Source organism: Danio rerio, chromosome 21, assembly GCF_052040795.2.
Source record: "Danio rerio strain M-AB ecotype USA chromosome 21, GRCz13ab, whole genome shotgun sequence".
NCBI classification, from domain to species: domain Eukaryota; kingdom Metazoa; phylum Chordata; class Actinopteri; order Cypriniformes; family Danionidae; genus Danio; species Danio rerio.
Window position 1 is genome coordinate 19,619,313 of NC_141041.1, and position 20,736 is coordinate 19,640,048.

Sequence of the window (20,736 nt, forward strand, 5' to 3'; positions counted from 1 at the left end):
TACTTTTCACTTCTTGTACATTAAAGTAGCAAAAAAATTAAACCACCATAAAGAAATTCGACACAGAGGCAAAAAAATAATAATAATAAATAGATAAAATAATCATTCATTTATCGTACAATTAATTGAGATTTTAGGCCAAATCAACCAGGAAACCTGTAACCATTTACTTTCATAGTATTTGTTTTTCCTACTGCAAGACAATGGTTACATGTTTCTAGATTTCTTCAAAATATTTTTTTTGTGTTCAACAGAAGAAAAAAAGTCAAACTTTAGGGTAAAAAAATGAAGGTTGGAGCAGTTAAGTCACACCCAATATGCAAGCAACTAGTTAAAAGTGACAACTGTTCTCTATACTAAACTGTTTCCAAATGTTATACTATAGATACAGGACATGCTGTAAAAGCATTCTCATTTCTCATAATTGAATAAATCATATTAAATTACATCCGGCATGATATCAATGAAAAAGAAACCCATTTCAAACCATCTTTGTTGCTGATCCCTGTTGATGAGAATGTAGAGTACATAAACATGTTAAAGATAATTCCCAATTAGCTCCACTTCTTCCCTGAGCCTCTTCACTCCTGCATTGAGGGTTGGTACCGGCAAGGAGGGGTTTAATGGTTTTAGGAGTTGCCACCCACTCAACAGCCTATTTCCATCATTTCCCCTCCCACTTTCTCTCTCCTCCACTCGCACTCAGCATCAGTCACTCAGGGAGGGGATGGAGGGCAGAGTGTAGCGTATGGTGGGGGAGCAGTGTGCCTCTGCTTCTGCAGCATGAAGCAGGCCTTGTAAAGAGAGAAGAGGAGCGAGGAAAAAGAGAGAGAGCTGCCGTTACCGCTGCTTGACATTTGCACGCCCATAGGAAGCAAGACTGAGAAACAGAGGAAGACTGCAGATAGAAAAGGATAGACTGTTTTCTGAGGAGGTTTATAAGGCGTTTGGATCTGAGAACCGAGACGGTAAATGTTTCCTCTTCTCATTTCTTCTCTTGCTACAATTCTCGGCTTCTCCCACTTTCCTTCCTCTGCCTGCAGCTTGACTGTGGGGATTCCAGTGTGCATTTCTGCATGAGGAGCTGTGCAGCATAGTAAATCCTCTCTCTCTCTCTCTCTCTCTCTCTCTCTCTCTCTCTCTCTCTCTCTCTTTCTCTCTTTCTCGCTCAGTGTGCATGCTCATATCTGGCCATTGCCTCACTTCATACATCATGTATTTTCATGCTTTTTAGATGCATGATGAAGGATGATGCAAGAAGGCAAGGATTTGTTTGATTTTTCAGAAACGTAATATCAGATTAGACATGTATGTATCATGAATGTGTCACCTGCTCTTTAATGTGCAGATGCATTCCATTGCTTTTTTTGCACTTCCATGAATTGAAAGCAAGAAGACGGGAGATTTTCTAAACTCTGATATTAGGTTTTGTGGTTTGATAGGTTATCCAGGGTCAGACTTTTTAACCTAGGCGGTCAGCCGCCTCACTGCATCTGGCCGGTTGTCATGGTTACAGCGAATCCCCCGCCTTAGCTGAGTGACACTTGGTGTTCGATAGTTATTGACTTATTTAAAAATACCCCACGCCCTGCCTTCTCCTGGTCTTCCTACAGACATAGTTCTTGAATTTGCTCAGACAGTGATGGAAATGAGTGTTTGTAACAGATGTCAATCAGCACGTCTCTTTGTATACTCACTACCTCTTAAAGCTGGCCGTTATTATGTGCATAGTTAGAGCAAGACCCATAATCATCTTTTTAATGGACATCATTAGTATTGCATTGTATATTCCCTTTGGAAATGTAAATCTTAATGTTAGGTCCTCTGTCTTCGTCTTAATTAAGTGGCCCTTAGCTTCAGGACATTTACAAGAGTTATCATGCAAAGAAGGGCTTTTCTAATACATTAAGCTAGCGTCCGTTCAAAGTCAGGATGTTCTCTATGCCTTGAGTCGGAGCCAGATTCGTCACTGTTGCTTTTTTCGGATGATGGTGAAACAGGCTTAAATGACGGTATTATAATACCCTGCTAACAAGTCAACTTGAGCTGCCTCAAAATGCGTGATGCCGTCAAAGCGATTCAGAGGGCTGTTTTTTTAGTGAGATGTGCAGAAATGTCACAAGAAGTAATGAAACTGAACAGAAAGCTGTATGAAAGATTCTTAATACTTGGAAATGAGCTAGCATTTTTGGACTTTGGTTCCACCATCTTTAAGTTATTGTTTGTTTGTGTTATTTTTATGTTTGATATGATGTTTGAGGTTAAAACAAACTCTGGATATATTCATGTTTTATTTAATGACAAGATATATAAGTGATACCAGAGTAATCTTTTAATCTGCCACATATTCTTACAAAGGTAGTTGCTAAGTGGCTAATTGGAACTAACAAGTTTATCTGAGACTTTAGACACTATTCCAATGAGGAGGTAAAATCATCTGTTCATTCCTGCAGTTGTGTTGTCTTCTTTTCTTGCTGAAACTTTTCAACTTGTAAGATCCGGCCCACTGGTCCAACGGCGGCAGCCAATGGCACGGCAGAAGGGTCTTTGCGCGTCACTATCTTTTCATAAACAGCAGACATTACAATAAAGTAAAATACACCTCTTATGTATTATCTCATAATTTTATCTGACTCCATGTTATATATATTATTTATAATAGTTAATAATAATAATGATGATTTATAATTTGTTAATTTAGACGGAATTTGGATGAATGTTTGAACCGTTTGTCTTCACTAGTAACTATTACATTCGTTCATTCGGGTGCTCATGTCGCTCAGAGAAATCGCCTCGGCCGAAGGCGTCCCTCACGGTCACACTCCGGTCAGTCTTGAATATTAAACAGAGGTAAATTGACTAATACTTTAGATGGCCGCTACCAGCGCGCTCGTTCTAAAATACTTTAGTTAGTCCCGCTTAGATGTACACCTTTGAGTTAAGACAATCATCATTTCTAATTAGAGGTTAGGGCATTAATATAAATGTACCCGACTACTGGACTCTATAGTAACTTTGGTTTTCACCAAGCCCATGGTTTCCCATATGAACTTAATTTAGAATAATATTACCTTCAAACAAAGGTCGGGTACCCAATCTAGGTTAGTCGTGCAACACCTTGTTGACCTAGACGGAAGTTATCGCCCTTTCCACCTAAGTACACATGAATCAATACCAAGAGTCAGCCGGATCGCTAAAACACAATTAGTGTGCCAATGCTCCATCTCAATTGGATTTTAGTCCGTCTACTGACCTGACGCAAGACGTGCGGAAACAAGGATACAGCGTAATCTACTTGAATTAATAATTACAGAGTGAGCAAAATATGTTCAAACATAACAATTTATTAAACAGGTAAACAAAGGTAATCATTCAAATCCAATTCAAACAACAGACAAAATATAGTCTAATCTAAAGCAATAAAAATGTCATCAAATTAATCAAATCAAATCAAATCTGTAAACATAATGAAAAGAGGTTTTAGAAATGTTTACCTGGAGATGAAAACTACACACAGAAGTTGTGCGGGATATCTGCATACAGATTCCCTGACTTCTCTGCCACCTTCTCTTAAATACCCATTTTTGCACCTCAGGGTGTTCCTTTGATATTTACCATTTCAACATCACTCTATTGATATAGAAGTTTTGTGTTCTTTTGTTTTAGTGGGAAGAGGTCTTGGCCGGGGTTCTCGTGATATTAGCATTTGGTTGTTCCTTTGTTTTGGGTAGAAGGGGGTTTGGGCTGTGATGTTTGATTTACAGTTTTATTACTGGTCCTAAGGCGAGTATTTTAACGTTTAAAGGAGTGAGACCTTCTTTGCCAGACCCACCGGAACCTTCAATGTGTTGACATTTGAATATCTTAAGACAGAGATGAAAAGAAGAAATGCATGTCAGTAGATAAGTGTCCGTGAGAGGTTTCGTTCCCACACTGAGGGTGGTGGGTGAGAGTTCTTTGATGTTTATCAGGTGTCTGTTCCTGTTAGGGCCTGAATATTTGATCATTTCTTACAGTAATCATTTCTGATATCAACCTTACAGTAATCATTTCTGATACCAGCCTTACAAACTTAAAGATGTATCAGACTGAAATAGTTGTTGAGAACTTATGGTGGTGATGCTAAAGTCATGATTGTAGTGTATAGATTGTTTAATTCGGGAGGTTGTTTATAGTTTTGGGTTAATTATGAAAATTATCTTGATGAACAAAACGAAAAATCCTGAACTTTTGTGGGTCACTGATAATTTGACTTATTGCGCACGCTAATAGAAAAAATACTGGCAGTTTGTTGCAATAACCATGCTTACTTTCTGGTCCAGCCTCTTGGAAAAGACTTATCATACATTTCTTCAACAAGTTAAATGATTTGGGGTTACATTTATGACTCTAAAAAGGGTTACATCAGGGGTGTCCTAACTCCATCCTTGAGGGCTGGTGTCCTGGAGAGTTTAGCTCCAACCCTAATCAAACACACTTAAACCAGCTAATGAAGCTCTTACTAGATACACTAAAAGCTTTCTGGCAGGTGTGTTAAAGCAAGTTGGAGCTAAGCTCAGCAGGACACCAGCCCTCCAGGACTAAATTTGGACATGCTTGATCATTCACCCAGTAATTATTTTTTTTTGTCATATTTCTCATTTTTGTTTACCCCAAAATTGTAAGACCTTTAAAAGCTAATTTGAACAACTGTACTGTTTTATTACATACTGTGAATTTCACTAAACACTGAGCACTGAACTCAACTATCACATGTAAAGTAAATTGAAAACAGGCAATGTAAGGGTGAATAAATGGTGATATAATTTTCTTCTTTTTTGTTAACTGTTTATTAAAGTTTGTACAGAGCCTAAATTCAATTTACAGACTCACATGCTAACCAACTCAGAAGTTTTATGGCACCAAAAGTCTTAGGACAGCAGGATATTGAACCAAGAATTCATTAGTCACCATGTTGACATCTTGGGCACAGTAGCATCATTATCGCACCCCATGCATATATCTCTGGTGTTCACAGGAGGAAGCTTCCACTACAACACGCAAGAAAGTCCAGAAGATGCAATGATAGTACAATGATTACGTTTCTTTTTGACATTTGATGCTGAGCTCTCTGAGATTTACTTATTTTTTATACCTTTTACCTGCTCTCTGTACTTTATACTCATGTCACACCTCTTTCCTCCCTCTCTTCTCAAATGCGATGAATAGTAACCAGTGTCCTTTCATGTTTGATGTGTGCCAGGCACACCACACATGTCTATTTTGAATTCCCAAGCAGTATCCATGTAGTCCGGCACTTTAGAGATTAACACTGGAAATGTGTAGGAGAGAGCTATGAATAGTACTGCATCTCCCAAGAAACCTCTTTTCACAAGCACGGAGACCCTCCAATACGCCAATGCCTCTATTTTGCATTGGTGAAGTGGAGAACTATTCGAGTACTTGAATAAAATAAACTGCTTGTGAATAATATTGGAAATATTTACCTTTTTTTTGTTTACTATAATGGTAAAATTGTATTTTAATTTTATAAAACCTGGAGTGAAAAATATGAACTTAATTTTACATCATTCCACCCTGCATACACACATGTTCTTTAATGGATACAACTAATTTTACAAGTTTCATGTGCTCCAGAATGCCTCTGTGAAGTTTTAGCCAGAAATACTTCAATGAACTTTTATTATACCATGTTGTCTATGACCTTTTTTGGGTGAAAATCAAAATATGCTGTTATTTTGTCTCTTTGGACCCTAACATAGCACTTAGTGCAATTAGGTGCAAGATGTGTATGGCGTGATTTGTAGCTATTTTCAGACCAGCACAATGCCAATTTTAATGTTTTGCACCACCTTGTTCAAAGAGAAAATCCATTAGCACCACTTTGTGGACTCATGGGCTTGCCAGTCTAAAATAGAGATTTGTTAAGGCGCGTTGTTGTCGTGTTGCTATTTTGAAGAAATGAAGTAGACTGCGCCATTGACCAACTAAAAGCTCGTCTAAAGTCCAGCACAGAGTGTGTTAATTATGCATCTATGTGTCTTCAGACACATACACATTGCTTAATACACACAGGATGTACATTAATACACAAATATCTCTACATTTGAAAAAAAAATAAAGAATTAAAATGTTACAAAATTATTATTTTATACATAAATATAAAAACGACAGCCTCCATGCCTTTTTTGAGTTCATTCATAACAATTTGCTTTTGTATAATGTTACTATTATTAGTATTATTTATTATATGCATATTTATATTTGTTTTAATAAAAAACAAGTTTAAATTTGTCTACCTGTTTTGGAATTGTATGTTTCAATGTAAAGGGCTTAAATTAGGATGTGTGTTTGGATATAACTCAAGTTTTGAAACAAGTCTTTGCGCATAACAAACAAAATTAAATATGTAGGTTAATGAATGTCAGGCACTGGAGTGCGTACAACATCGTTTTCTTATCCATGAAAGTAAATAAGTGAAGTAAAGAGTAAAAGTGAAATAAAGAGATAGAAAAGAGGCTGAATCGAGGAGGCTCATTCTTTATCCTCCTGCTGTACATGGTCTGTTTAACGGTTTTCTTGCTAGTGGAGCGTTCAGTTTTTTCACTTACAAAGTATGCCATGTAAATAGCAAACTGCGCCATGGCATGACGCAACTGTCTGTTAAAGGGAATGTGAGATGAGACTCTGATTGGTTTAAAGTAGGTTAAGCTCAAACCACACCCATAAACCACACTCATTAAGAGAATAAACATAACCCTGTTTGACCATGCGCCAGGGTTCAAATCGTATTTTTCCCTTCTTGAAATAGCAAAAGTGAATTCGGATACGCCCTTAATGCTTTTGCACCATGTACTTTAGACTTTGAGCCTGGATCATTAAAATAGAGCCTTTTAAATGCAAATGAGCTGTTGCTCCATGCCCTCATACCTGTACTAATTGTGCACTGGACAGCCATAACAAACAAAACATTGGTGTTTATTTTAAAGCCTTGTCAGTTTGACTTCCTGATATACAGTTTTATGAGATCCTACCCATACATAATAATGGCATTCAATCATGCACATGTAAGCAGTATTTTTTTAAGGATTCTGTTTGTAGTATTAAGTTTGTGCTCTTTAAATAAGCGAACACTTCAGGTTTAATGTACAGTAATCATAATGTAAAGAAAGCACATCACATGGATGAAACCCGAGATTTCCTTCTCAGTGAGATGCGCTCCCTTCCTGGGAGATGTATCACGTCATGGTGATTCCTTTCAGGGTGTACAGTTCCCGAGAACTGTTTTGTATTTCCAGTCTCGGAAATGTGGAGTGAGTTTGGCATGCCCTTTGAGTTTAGCTTAAACAATGAATAGTGAATGAGTCCCAAACAGGCTGCTCATTTTTACGCTTAACATACTACCTGGATGAGGAGGTTTCTATAGCAACCTCAGAGTCCCCTCCCCCACTGTAAAACACACATGCACGCAATGCATACAGCTTGACTGCTCTCTCTGACTTAACAGAGGTGATGCTGTCATTTTTTTGCCAGATGAGCAAAACCAGGATTTACAGTGCAGTGATAATAGCACAGATAAACTATCAGCATTTTTTTTGTTGATCTCATTTAATGGGAGGTGTTGTCCTGGTATAATGAGGTTGGATTGGGTGAAAAAGCCCTCGGTTTAGCAAAGCTCAGCTGTGTAACATGTTGACACAGATGAAATGGTTGTTACTTCCACACCACTAGGTTTGAGCTCCCAGCTGTTCCTTCTCTGCCCCTGTCTCAAGAGACCTAATGCTTCACATTGCTGCTTTAAAAGATCCCTCTGTTGGGCGTCAAACACTCTCACGCACATTCAGACATTTCTTTCTGGCTCACCAATGTACATTCTTTATGCTAATTGCCCTTTCTGACACTGTTCACAAAGTAATACTGCTGTTCAATGGCTTTGCTGGGATTGGCCCAAGATGCTGTCTAATACCACTAGTATCTATCTGCAGAGGATTGGGAGAGCTCATCTCATACTGCCTTTGTTTCAGAATTTTAAATGGCGATTAAAAAGCACATAATGGAGATAGACTATACTCCATGTTCGAGATCATGTTGGGCGTAATTTAATAAACCCACTTCAGAGGTCAGTGAGTTTTGCAAATCTCATTGGCCAAACACTGTGTCATCATCACAAAACCAAGCACTTTATGTTTATGTGTTGGTTATGGCAAAAAGCTAAATAAAAATAATAGAAAATGACACTTTTTGGTGTTTCATAAACAGCTTGAGAAAAGGAAGGAATTTAATTATATGTAAATTCTAATATTAAAGTTAGTTTTAACACTTACGTCAGGTAACTTCATAGGTAACTGTATGTCCAATTATAAAAGCCATTAAATGATATGTTTTAATGATGATGTCAGGCACAACTGATCCACCCTGAGTTTACAAGCTGAAAGTCTTACTTAAAGTCTATGTGAATCTGAAGTTATTGAGACTATATATTTCAGAATGTTGATGTACTTCTTAATGAAACAAAATATTTAATATGGGGTGGGGGTATTTTTTTTAGCATCATTCCCTTGTAACTTTAAGTCGGGTGTGGTTACGAATATTGTGGCTAAAGCTATTAAACTGACATCAACAGAGAAGGACCGCCACTCCAAATGCGAAGCCAAATGGTCAGAATTAGATTGAAGATTACCAAAACAGTTTTTTTTCAGTAGATTAACATGCAATTAATTGTTTACTTAACGATTAAATGTTAACCTAAAGAGTAACTAACTTTAACTTTTTTTTCTGCTTGAAATCAAAATTTACAGTGTTTCAAGGGTTCACACTTAGCTGATGATTGATTGTAAAGTGTGTTTGGCGTGCTATCCCGGAAGACAGCTCTGAGCTCATATATCCTTGAGCCTGAGGCTTTCTGCCATTTGCAAGGGGAGAGGGAAGTTTGAACTCAGTTAGGTTTCGAGAACTTCCCTGCTTATTTATGGCTAATGACAAATTAAGGATTTCTATGGGAGAAAAACTGCTGATTACGAGTTTATCTATGGTGCCAATTTGGTTTGGTCAAGCAACTGTATATTAATATCTTTATTGATGCCTCTATTACCATTAGTTTGCTTTGATGAGCTAAAGAAACCCCAGCCACCTACTGAATATTCCATTTGAGTTTGAAATACATCAACATACTGAAATAAAATCACACAGACACAGTGGTGTTCAGATACTATTATTTGCAGTTGGGAAAAATCCAAATTCTGAGCTTTCTGAAACACAGCATTAGCTAAGGTAATAATAGTGGTTATATCAGATCTGTGTTATTTCTGCACCACGTATGTAAAAATAGTCTTCAAATGGGTTTTTCAAGCATGTTTGTCTTAAATTTAAGGTGCTTTCAGGTAAGTGACATTTTTATACATATTTAGTGAGGTGCACAAAGGACCATTGTTAATATTTTTAAGATGTATACATAACTCATGCAACTTGTGCATGTTTTGTGTTGTTGTTTCATACAAATTTGTATGATCGACCAAATTAAATCTGCAAGGTGAACCTTCTAGACTTGATGCAAAACTTTCTAGTGTAAATTCCTATTGATATAACTGGTGTCAGCACTGGTTGCAAGAGCAAGCCAGAATTGAGGCAGGATCTGTTACAGCAGCAAGTCTTTATTCAATAAGGCTTAAACAAAACAAAACATTAATGCACACTGAGAATAAAGGAGAAACAGCAAAATCGATTCAGCCAATCTTAACATGAACCGACAAACTGACCTGGAGCCCAGGACATTAAAAACTGGAGTAAATGAGTAACTAAATAAGACACAGGTGCTCACAATCAATCAAGCAATAAGTAACCATAGAAACAAGAAAAAAATGGAAACAAAGGGAACAAGAAACTATGTTAGAAGTGCAAATCCAAATCCAAAAAACTAAATCAAACATGACAACTGGACTGTGTGTGTAAAAACGTATATTGCATGTGTATGTAGACTAAATGCGGCATCTTTCTTAATTAAAGACTTTTATAGTGTCTGGGAACTGTTTAATTGCAATCTTTTTGGGTGAATTCATCTTTTAAATATTCTGTCTCAAAATATCTACTTGAATCCCTTCAGGTAAATCAGTTATTATTGGTTATGTCTCTTCATTCTTTTTCTTTATCTTTCTAGGAATCTGAGGTCAACGAGCGGAGGAAAAGGTGTCAGGTCCTTGAGAGAGAAGTGAAGAACAAGACGTTAGCATGTAAGACTTTGGTGAGTACAAGCTACTAACATAATGTCATGGTTGATAATGTCAGACACTACATGGGTCTTTTTTTATTCTCCTTGTTTTAGCTGGATTTCTTGTAAATTCTTTCTAGGGAGACATATCTTTGCCAAAGCTTTTAATGCTCTTGACAAATCACAACCAATACTGTTCTTCAAAAACATATTGGGCTTTGCCTGTCATTTTGTTTTCATGTTTTGATTATTTGATTAATTTACTTAAAAATAAAAAAGCCTACTACTAAATATTCAACTAGTGTTTTTTTTAGCACCTTTGACTTTGACGTTTTTTTCCTTTTCCTTTTTTTTTTAAGTAATACAACCTAAAAAATATTTGGTTGTTGTAACTTAATGTAATGTGATGGGGACGCTGACAATGAAGTGCAGATCGAAATTCAGGTTTTATTTCAAGAATGGTCATGTAAGCAATGGTCAATTAGGAAAAAAACAGATGTATACAGGCAATCCAGAGTTGTGGTCGATAAACAGGCGGATGATTAAAAGGCAGTTAGCATACAAAGTAAATAAACAAACAAAACAAAGCAAGGGTCAAGCAAAACAAGGCAAAGGGAAATGCGTCGTAATGTCACACACAGTTAAACAAGACTCAGCAAAGAGGTGTGCGTGTGTGCTATGTATATAATTCATGTAATCAGTTTATGAGCAGGTCACAGCCGTGAGTGTGTGTAATCTATTGAATGAGGAACAGGTGCGTATAAACGGTGCATGACTGAAACTTGTAGTTCGTTTGCTAGCAGATTTGTAGTTCTCCAACAATCTACATGGGCTAGATCACTGGTGACTGTGACACTCATAGTTGGGTAAAATATGGAAAACCCCATCCATTGTTGGGTTATTTTTTTATTTAATTTAAAAGACTCTTTTTAATACAAGGGTTGGGTTTGTGCAGAATTGACTCAATGTTTTGAAAATGGTTTACTGCTAAACAATATATAATGTTTCATTTCATTTACTAATTTTATATGAAAATATTACAGAAATTAAGAATTTCATTGGTTGATTAATCAGCCTCCAATATTCAGATTTGAAGTGTAGGTCTGAAGTTTTGTACTACTGTTTAGTCATTTTACAGTCAATCTTGAATTTAATTAATTAATATGATTTCTTCTGGATGAGCTCCACAACATCTTATCTTCTATGAGAAAGCCAGAGGTTTTTAAATGTCTGGTTTGACAAGTGTAAAGGGCACATAAGACATCCAGCATCTGGTTGGTATGAATAAATCGACTACACACCGCCTCATTAGAAGAGATCCTGTGGGTATTTTATGGGAAAGCACAGGAATAGCACGTCTGATCCTAAAACACATGCTCCTTGGTGGCAAATGCTCCAATGTGCTTTTAAGATTCACTGAGAAACATCTTTATCTTTTTATGTCAACTATGTTGATTTGATAATGTCGCTCAAAACCCTTGTGTTGCAATTAAAGTAGCAGCGCTAGCCCAACAGTTGATTTACTGTAATAATTTTTATGAGCTGGGGGGCGTTAATTAGTGTGCTTCATGAGATGCCTGTTTTGTGACTTGTAGATGACATGTCGAGAGGTCACAGAGATAGTTACTCTGAATAACAAACAGCTGTCTAATTAGATCAAATCTGTCTAATGAGCATTTTTCCATCATTGCGCGGCAAACATCTAAACTGCTGTATTTGTTTATTGCGGTATATACATTAGTGCAAGTACAGGCTAAGGGAGGACGCGCTTTCTCTCTGACCTCCTGTAGCTGTCATTGCCACCACCTGCTCTCAGCATGACAGAAACCCTGAGCTTTCACAGCAGGATCAGAGGCTAAGGTTTCTGTTTATAACAGGTACAGACTGGAGATGTCACTTAAGATTGCACATCTAACATAACAATGCACAATAATCTAACATGAGGACTATTTATGCTTTATAAATCCTTAATAAATGACAATTAAAGGCCTGGTGATATTCTAAACAACAACAACAAAAAATAAATAAATAAACTGTATCAAATGGAACTGTATCAAATGAGAAATAAATCTTTGCAACCTAAACTAAAACAAAATGACACTTTAAAACTATTTTTCCTGCTTGTTCAAACTACTTATTTAAAATGAGCTAAATCAACGCCATTCTTGAGATTTGTTTTGTAACAACTTAATTGTTTTATGTTTAATCAACGGAAATTTGCAAAAACAATTCAGTTAACTTAATCAATTTGTGTTGCGACAACATGAAGGTAATGTGTGGAGCCCAACATTTTTTTACACTCTGTAGTTTAAACCTCTAAATAGTATTGAAATGTTGTATTATACTATATTGTTACATCATTATATTGTTGTTTTATCCAATTTTATGGAATATTTAAACTTTACAGTAATTTTACTTTTTAGATAAAATTATAAAAATGTATTGTTCATTTGATATTGAGTCAGTTATTAGGGATTTATAAACCATAAATAGTCCTCATTTTAGATTAGGTCACAAAACAGGATGAAGTTGAGTTAACAAAGTATTTATTAACATACATTTTAACCATTTACTAACTCATTCTGAATGATCATAATAAAGACCCCGAACTACTCTTAAATGCAAATGATTTGTAAATAATGCAATACTTTAATTGTAACTTTAATTGTAACTTTAATACTTTAATCATTAAGCACATTTTAAATGTGCGTATAATTCAAGAATAGAGCATTTTTATCTGCAGTATTAAACTGCTTACTAACATCTATAAATATAAAGTTAATGCTTAACAGATAATGAATTAACTAACTGGATCTGTGAAAAGCTTCACCAAAGACTGTATTTTTCTACGAAGGTTATGGTTTTATGGTGTTGATAAGAAAATCATGTACTTATTTTATCAAGCTGTATTTGAAAGTGTTATCAGGTATGGTCTATCTACATGGTATGGCAATCTTTCTGTAAATCTGAAATCAAAACTTTTTAATATTATCAGAACTGCTACAAAACTAATAGCATCTGAAACTACTAGTTTACAAACACTCTGAGCAATGCACTCTGAATGAAGCGAAAAGAATTTTAAGTAACCCATCTCATGTACTTCTTCCATTTTACGATCTTTTACCTTCTGGTAGAAGATATAGACATTTCCGCTGGAAGCGGAACAGACTTAAGCTCTTTTATTCTAGCGTCAATCAGACTGTTGAACACTGATCGATAGTGTATGTGATTCTTTTGCATGTTGGCTTATTTTTAATTGTTATTGGGTCAGAACCTGCTGAAGTGCTGTGAGAGTCCACAAAAAATTTCCCCTTGAGGGACAATAAAGTATACAAACAAACAAACAATTTGCTAATGCTTAAATGATGATTATAGTGCGTAGTTAATATACTGTAAAGTGTAGCCGTATATTTTTATTAAATATATATTTTTGGACGATTACTTTTTTTGAGGCATTAATATAAAATAAGTTACAATTTTTGGTCCCACTTTATATTAGGTGTCGCTTTTACCTATGAACTTACATGGTATCTAGATGTCTAAGTAGTATGTAACTACAGTGTATGTACATACTAGTACATAGTATTTACTTGTGTAATACTGGTGTAACTAGACACATGAAACAACACACTGAATAGTATGTTTAAGTTCAAATGTGTAAAAGGACATTGATAACAACAATAAAAAAGTACACATCTGTAACAAGAATTACATAAGTGCATAGTGCAACAACAATATTCTTGCATGTGTTTTCCCGCTTCCACACCTGTTTGCATAACATGCACTTCTGAACACTGTATTAGAATAAGAATGACAGAACTAACGCTGCATTAGAAGGTTTCACCTTTTGATACTAGTGTAATTTCAGGGTAAATCATCATGAACTGTCCACTCAATATAAAGTGTAAAATCGTCACAAATTACTGTGTAATATATAAAACCCAAGCCTTTGTGCAACTTTGTGCAAGCAACAGCAAATTTCTACCAAAAAAGTATGTGTAAATAGAAATATACAAATGCCTTATTTTTATATGTTGTTTTAAGGTAAATTGTAATATCACATCAGTAATTCACATTAAAGGGGTAGTTTACCAAAGATTGTGTTAATAATTTCCTGTTACACATTTGAACTTGCACATACTATTTAGTGGGTTGTTACATGTGTCTAGTTACACCAGTATTACTCAATTAAATACTTTGTACCAGTGTGTACATGCACTGTAGTTACATACTACTTACACATCTAGTTAATGTTACCGTACTAAGTTTACATATATAAGCGACACTTAATATGCAGTGGGACACAACTTTTTTTCAAATACTAAAAGTAAATGAAGGATTTACAAACATTCTACAGGATAAACTGTCTGTAAATGAATGTTTATGTCTGTAAAAGAATGTTTATGAATGTTTTAAGAATGCTTTTTGTCTTTGACCCACATGCAGTAATGTACATTTAATAAACAATGCACTTGTTCATTTGCTTTAACATAACTAAAATGTGTTGAAATTCTCTCGTCAATTCCGCATGACCTACGGATTTACTGAGTCTATTTCTTCTGGTATACGTCTGTGATTGTGTAACAACACCCACACACCCCATATACATCCACAATGCTGCAGTGGTTGGCCATGTAAAGAGCCTCATCTCAGTAAATGTTGTGGAAGGATGAGCAAAGCTTTTCTGAGCAGCTGCAGAACCAGGGGCCAAACTGGAGGGTGGGGATCGGGCAGCCGTGTCTGCTCGAATTAGTCCATTCTTGTGGCACGCTTTCGCTTTTTCTCTCTCTCTCTCTCTCTCTCTTCCCAAGACCATCTCCTCCTTTCTCCGTTCTGCTTCTTGATCCATCCGTATGGAAATCAGAAGCCGGATTCTTGGGTATGATACGTGCTGCAGCTTTAACTCACATCCCTGTGTGAGTTTCAGTTGATAATCCCATGGTAGTCTAATCTTCGCCACATTAAAGCTGTGTTTAATCAGCCGCGACTGCACAGCGAACATAACTGCACATTTTTTACTCCCGATTTCAATGTGCAGCCAGTTGAGCGACCTCTTAAAGGTCCCTTGAGCTGAGGTTAAAGTCTGTCCTTTTATATGAACTAATAGAACATGATGGCTGAAATGTTCCCAAATGTATATGAGGAAAATGCAACACGTGATCTCATGGGAGTTTTGCGGTGGTCACCGTTCGAAGGCGGTGGAGTGTGCGCTGCCCTTGTGTGCAGTAGCTGTCATGTCCGGGGTGACACTGTGGTTGACAGACAGGGCTTCTGACAAGAAAGTTCAAATGCTTCTGTAGTCGTCGTTGAGCGAACCTGCCACCTGATATACTGTGACATGTGAGCTAGTCAGGAAGAGACAGCATGCTGAGTCAGAGATGCTCGCAGAGTTCTGCCAGGGGTGTGGCACTTGGAGAACTTCACGAGATGGACGGCTGAGTTAAATGCTCAAATTAGGGACGTTGAAATGACTTTCTAAGCTTGTTCTAGTAGATATATTTTCTGCTAGATGATTTTTTTGTCAAGAAGGTCCCTGGTTCCAGTTCTGGCTGGACCAGTTGGCATTTCTGTGTGGAGTTTGCATGTTATCCCAGTGTTTGTGTGGGTTTCCTCCAGGTGCTCTGGTTTCCCCCACAGTCCAAAGACATGCTTATGGTACAGGTGAATTGAATAAAATACATTTCTGGTAGTGTATGAGTTTGTGTGTGAATGAGTGTGTATGGGTGTTTCCCAGCACTGGGTTGCAGTTGAAAGGGCATCCACTGCATAAAACATGTGCTGAAATAGTTGGCGGTTCATTCCGCTGTCGTAACCTCTGAAATAGATACTAAGCCGAAGGAAAATGAATGAATGAACAATCACATTTTGTTTTGTGCTCGCCATGTTTATGGGAGAGGAAATATTAGAATACCAGCCTATCAAGTAACTGCAGTGTGCATCATTCATTCACAAATGATCAATATCCTTAATGATGTGTCAGCTAAACAAAAAGGATATCAGTAGGACATGTATGTTGAATTTGTTCTGCTATTCATTCATTATTTTGGTGATGCATTTTTATATAACGATCACACAGACTGAGATGACAGAGTGTACTTATTTTTGTTTTATAAAAGCAAGGTTTTGCTGTATTTGTTAGTATCCAAAGCGATGTAGAGAAAAACTGTGTCTTTCTTGTATTGTTATGTCCAAAACAACCGAAAATTTGAAGGTTTTTACTGCCATTAGAAAAAAACGAGAATATTAGCACACATGCATCATGTTTGTTGACATCATCATTATGCAGTGAGTATTGTAATAATCCAGAATTTACAATGCTCAGCATATATGAGTACACCCCTAACAAATCTATCTTTTAAATTCATATTGTTTATAGGAAGCTAATCAACATTATCTTTGTGCATAAACAGATTAGTCAGTACTGAAGCCAAATCTGGAGCTTATCTAACAAAATAACTTATGATAAAGATCCAAAAAGTAGAACAGCCAAAATTATGTTAGAGAAAAATATTAAATGCAAATTTAAAAAGAGGAAAAATCAAGAGAAGCAAAAAATAAAAAATTAAAATTAAGATGAAATTTAGAAGCTTGTAATTTTTTTTTGCAATATTTTGTTTGAATTTAATTGTATTATGTTTCAATTTCTAAATATGTTTGATGACTAAAATATTATTTTAATAAATTTTTCTGTTTATTAAATCTGTTTTGTTTTAATGCACCAAAATACATTGCCTATATTCACTTCGAGATGAATACAAATATTCATTTTCAAAATGGGGTGTACTCAACTATGCTGAGCACTGTAGGTCAAATTGATAAATCGTCACCTTAGAATTATAAGGTTCTATCTGATATTTTTTGTCAAAATTACATAAATTAGTTATTTACATTTTCTTATTAAATGACAACTTATTTACATTATGGGATGTTTTTTTATAAGTTGTTTACCATTTTTTATGAAAAACAAACAAACAAATGTTACACATATACTGTTTGCTATGGAATGCAAAAACTTTGAAGCTCAATATCTTAAAATCTTTCAGAACCAGATAGAACCTTAGAATTCCAAGGTGACGAAATGCTCATTGTCACAAAGTTATCCTCTCAATAACAGATGGGTGTAAGGTAGTAAATCACAGATTCATTTATGTCTCAGAAAGTTTTGCGTTTATCAATAAGCACTGTCAACAAAATAAACATTGCAGCTTTTTATCCACTCAGACTGGTTTCGGTCATACACAACAAATCACTACCGTGATAAAATAAAGTTGTGAATAGCAATAACCTAAAGACATTTACAAATACAAATGTATATCTTATATGACTTATTAACAAAAATATATACATACAGTACATTATATTATAGAAACAAAAAAAATAATAGTAGTTTCCCACATTTCAGCTTTGATACAAGATTTATTTTTTGGAGAAAATTAAAAAGCACTCCAGTGTTTGGGTGTTCTGTGAGATTCTGTCAAGTGACTTGCGGTGCGCTTGTAGCATTCTGAAAAGTTGAGAGGTTTTCAACCACTGTAGGTGTGCCGGAATATGGTCGCTCCCAATATGTGTATTTCTTAATTTTAAATAACTCACTAGCGCCTGCAAAAGATGCAATATGTGAACAGCCCCTAAAGCCTTCAGCAAAGCTTCTTGCTGTTGCTCAAAGATTGAGTTGTTTTCTATGTCAGTGTTGTGAGAATGATGGCGCTCCTTCATTTACCAAACAGCACTGTGTAGTGATCATGTAAACAACTACAACCTATTGCTGAGAGAGTTAGTGTTTAGGAAGCCTGTTTGAAATTGTGTTACATTTAGTGATGCTTTTGCTGCCCAAAGAAATAATGCTTCTGGAAAAGACATAAATGAGCTCAATCCATTTATAAAGGTAATCTATCAACACATTGAATCCTGCTCTGTGGTAATTGCTGCAGAGTGCCATTCTCCATAAAGTATTGATTAACTTTTCATACTGTGATGTGATCTTTGAGATTTAGGTGGCTCTTTCTAAACAGACAGTCATGGTTGACATAATGAGCACCCAGTCTTTAGTTCCATATTTTGATCGTTTTTTCTTTTAAGGAAAATAGCACTTATCATTGGTACTGCCAGAATTCAATTTGATTTGATTAATTGATTAATTTTAGTTTAGCGCATTAAGTCTTAGTGACAGAAAAAAGTATACCCCGTTGTGTCTGTGTCATTAAGGGATAGAAATTAGTTATTAAAACTATTATGTTTAGAAATGTGTTAAAAATATTCTCTCCATTAAACATAAATTGGGGAAAAAAAATAAACAGGGGGTCTAATAATTCAGGGGGGCTAATTATTCTCACTTTAACTGTATCTATTTTATTTTCATTTTACGTCAAGCCTCCCGTGGAATTAGCAAGACAAAAACACTAAAACAAGACTAAAGACTAAGACAAGACAAGAACTAAAGACTAAAGACAAGACTAAAACACTTAAACAAAGGCATTTGATTGTCCAGTGTATTTTGTGATGTCCATGTCAAAATAAATAAATAAAGAACCCCTGAACATAAAGAACCTCTACATATAAGACATATGTTCTGCAATACCACGTAGAGAATGAGCTAACTTCATTTTTCCTTTTTCCCCTTGACAGAAGAATGAGCTTCAGGATGCTTTGCTGGAGAGAAAACGGCTCAATCGTGAGCTGCTTAGTCACATCTTGAAGGCCACAGAATACGAGAAGGTAAGAGATGCTCAGCATCACAGGCCAGCTGAGCTCATAAGATCAATGGCTGCTCATTACACAGCTTTTCGAGAAACATGCGCCCAAAGGGTTCCTTTCTGCATCTCATCGGCAGTATTGATCTTATCGTGTCCTTGTCTGGTCATTATATCCACCTTGTTTGTTTTGACCAATGAAACTGGATGGGATTTTGCCTGTGTGCATTTATTACAGTTTGAATTCGGCATCTGTGATGAGATAAGCGTGCCTACATGCTCATTAGAGATTATCAGAAAGAGAAAGTGTGAAGGAAATCCAGTGACACCCCTTATAGGGACATCAATGTGAGTAGTGAATCTGCTGTGGAGTGGATATCATACTAACACTGGACTGCTGAGAGTGGCAATACGTGACACTCATTGTGTTAATAGTGTCGTTTTCACTGGTGCGTTTTGCCAAGCCATGGCAGGCCATGGGTTGGCAGTCTCTTTCTGAATAATCCACAGGCTGCTTCTCTCCTCTAACAGCAAAAAGGGGCCATCTGTCACAACCCCAGACAAGCGTCTGAGATAAAATGTCTTCTGTTTAATCAGGTAGTGCTGTCCGCTTTCATTCCCATTCCCTCAATGATCAAAGGCTTATTTCCCAGCATTCAGTGGGGCTAACAAGGCAGAGGAGAGTAGGTAAATAACCCCAAGTGGAACGGGTTGGTTTGTCACACGCTTCAGCACCAGGCGCAATCTCATATACCGATTGTAGATCAATACAAGATGCGAATTAATCTCCCCATTTTTCAGGATGAATTGTGCCCTAATAAATGAGAGAGTATGGGCGTGTGCCAGAATAACACCACCGCAAGTGTGTGATATATTGAGTGGTGACTTCTGATTGGTGGATGGGGTTCTTGAGCGACTGTGTCCTTAGCTGACCCTCTTTTGCAAGCATTAGGTGATTGGTCGTGTTTTTCTGAGCTCTGGCAGCATCATGACTCAAAGCAAGTCAAACATATTTCTGAACACTGAATCTTTATTTTTAGAGCTGTTACCTTAGATACAAATCACCTGAACTTTTGTTATACAGCCCACAGTGCGGCAGAGGTTTGTTTCACGCCTTATAAAGAATCACTGCGCCTTTTATCAGAGTGAAAAATAGCACCTGAATTCATCTATCAAAAAGATTAATTCTGTTTCGAAAAATACTGCTTAGAGTCGCAGTCATTGTACAATATGCTCCCTCGGCCCATTGTAAAACACATCCAAGAACTGATGCAGAGTCAGCTGTTTTGCTTCCCTTTGTTGTGGTCATAATTAAATGTCCAACAGCTGAAGTCTGGCCAAGGTTTCATGATTAACCCTGCTTTTCATTGTTTAAGGGACAGTTATGTAATTTTGACTGGACTTCTGTGACTTTAGACAGTTCATGTATCCTCATCTCGTCTCTTTCTCTCTGTAGGTGAAGTCAGACTATGAGCAGCTCAAAAAGGCTTTTGGTTGTGTGAGTCAAGAGAGAGACTTGGCCAGGCAGGAGAAGGCTCAGCTCCAAGACAAACTGGAGAATCTTGAGCAGGTCCTGAAGGTAAGGTTATAGCTGGATGTTGGTTAAATAGTGGTTCAATGAAGAAGAGAAACATGGCCTATTAGTGAGAAAGGAAATATTTGGTAAACTTAACGGTTATTGTATCATTAGAATAATTTTTTCCTCCATGACAGTTTTATCACTTCTTGTAAACCAATTGGTATTGTTTAAGATCATCTTTCCTGATGTTGGGATCTTGCTTTTAATGGAAATCTGATACCAGCTGAGATAATGATGTTTCATTTATCTGACTTGTTTCTGCT

The 20,736-nt window shown here is 36.4% G+C and overlaps 1 protein-coding gene and 1 long non-coding RNA gene across 51 annotated transcripts in view; one reads left to right on the forward strand and one right to left on the reverse strand.

Annotated features, from left to right (window-relative positions):
• rimbp2a (RIMS binding protein 2a) overlaps window positions 1–20,736 on the forward strand; it is an 82,663-nt gene that overhangs the window by 24,188 nt on the left and 37,739 nt on the right. For 34 of the 50 annotated variants that reach the window (XM_087301013.1, XM_087301007.1, XM_087301011.1 and 31 more), the window contains 3 exons: window positions 10,154–10,237; window positions 18,830–18,919; window positions 20,351–20,473. In XM_087301013.1, coding sequence (XP_087157139.1) covers window positions 10,154–10,237; window positions 18,830–18,919; window positions 20,351–20,473 — 297 coding nt within the window. Of the gene's footprint in view, window positions 1–703; window positions 969–10,153; window positions 10,238–18,829; window positions 18,920–20,350; window positions 20,474–20,736 lie in introns of those variants that run through there. The other 16 variants (XM_087301043.1, XM_087301049.1, XM_087301024.1 and 13 more) reach the window with 1 other exon arrangement.
• LOC147831890 (uncharacterized) lies at window positions 116–6,109 on the reverse strand. The gene is made up of 3 exons (XR_015520266.1): window positions 4,566–6,109; window positions 4,069–4,419; window positions 116–2,488 (listed from the first exon to the last, which is right to left on the reverse strand). It is a non-coding gene; the product is annotated as an uncharacterized LOC147831890 (long non-coding RNA).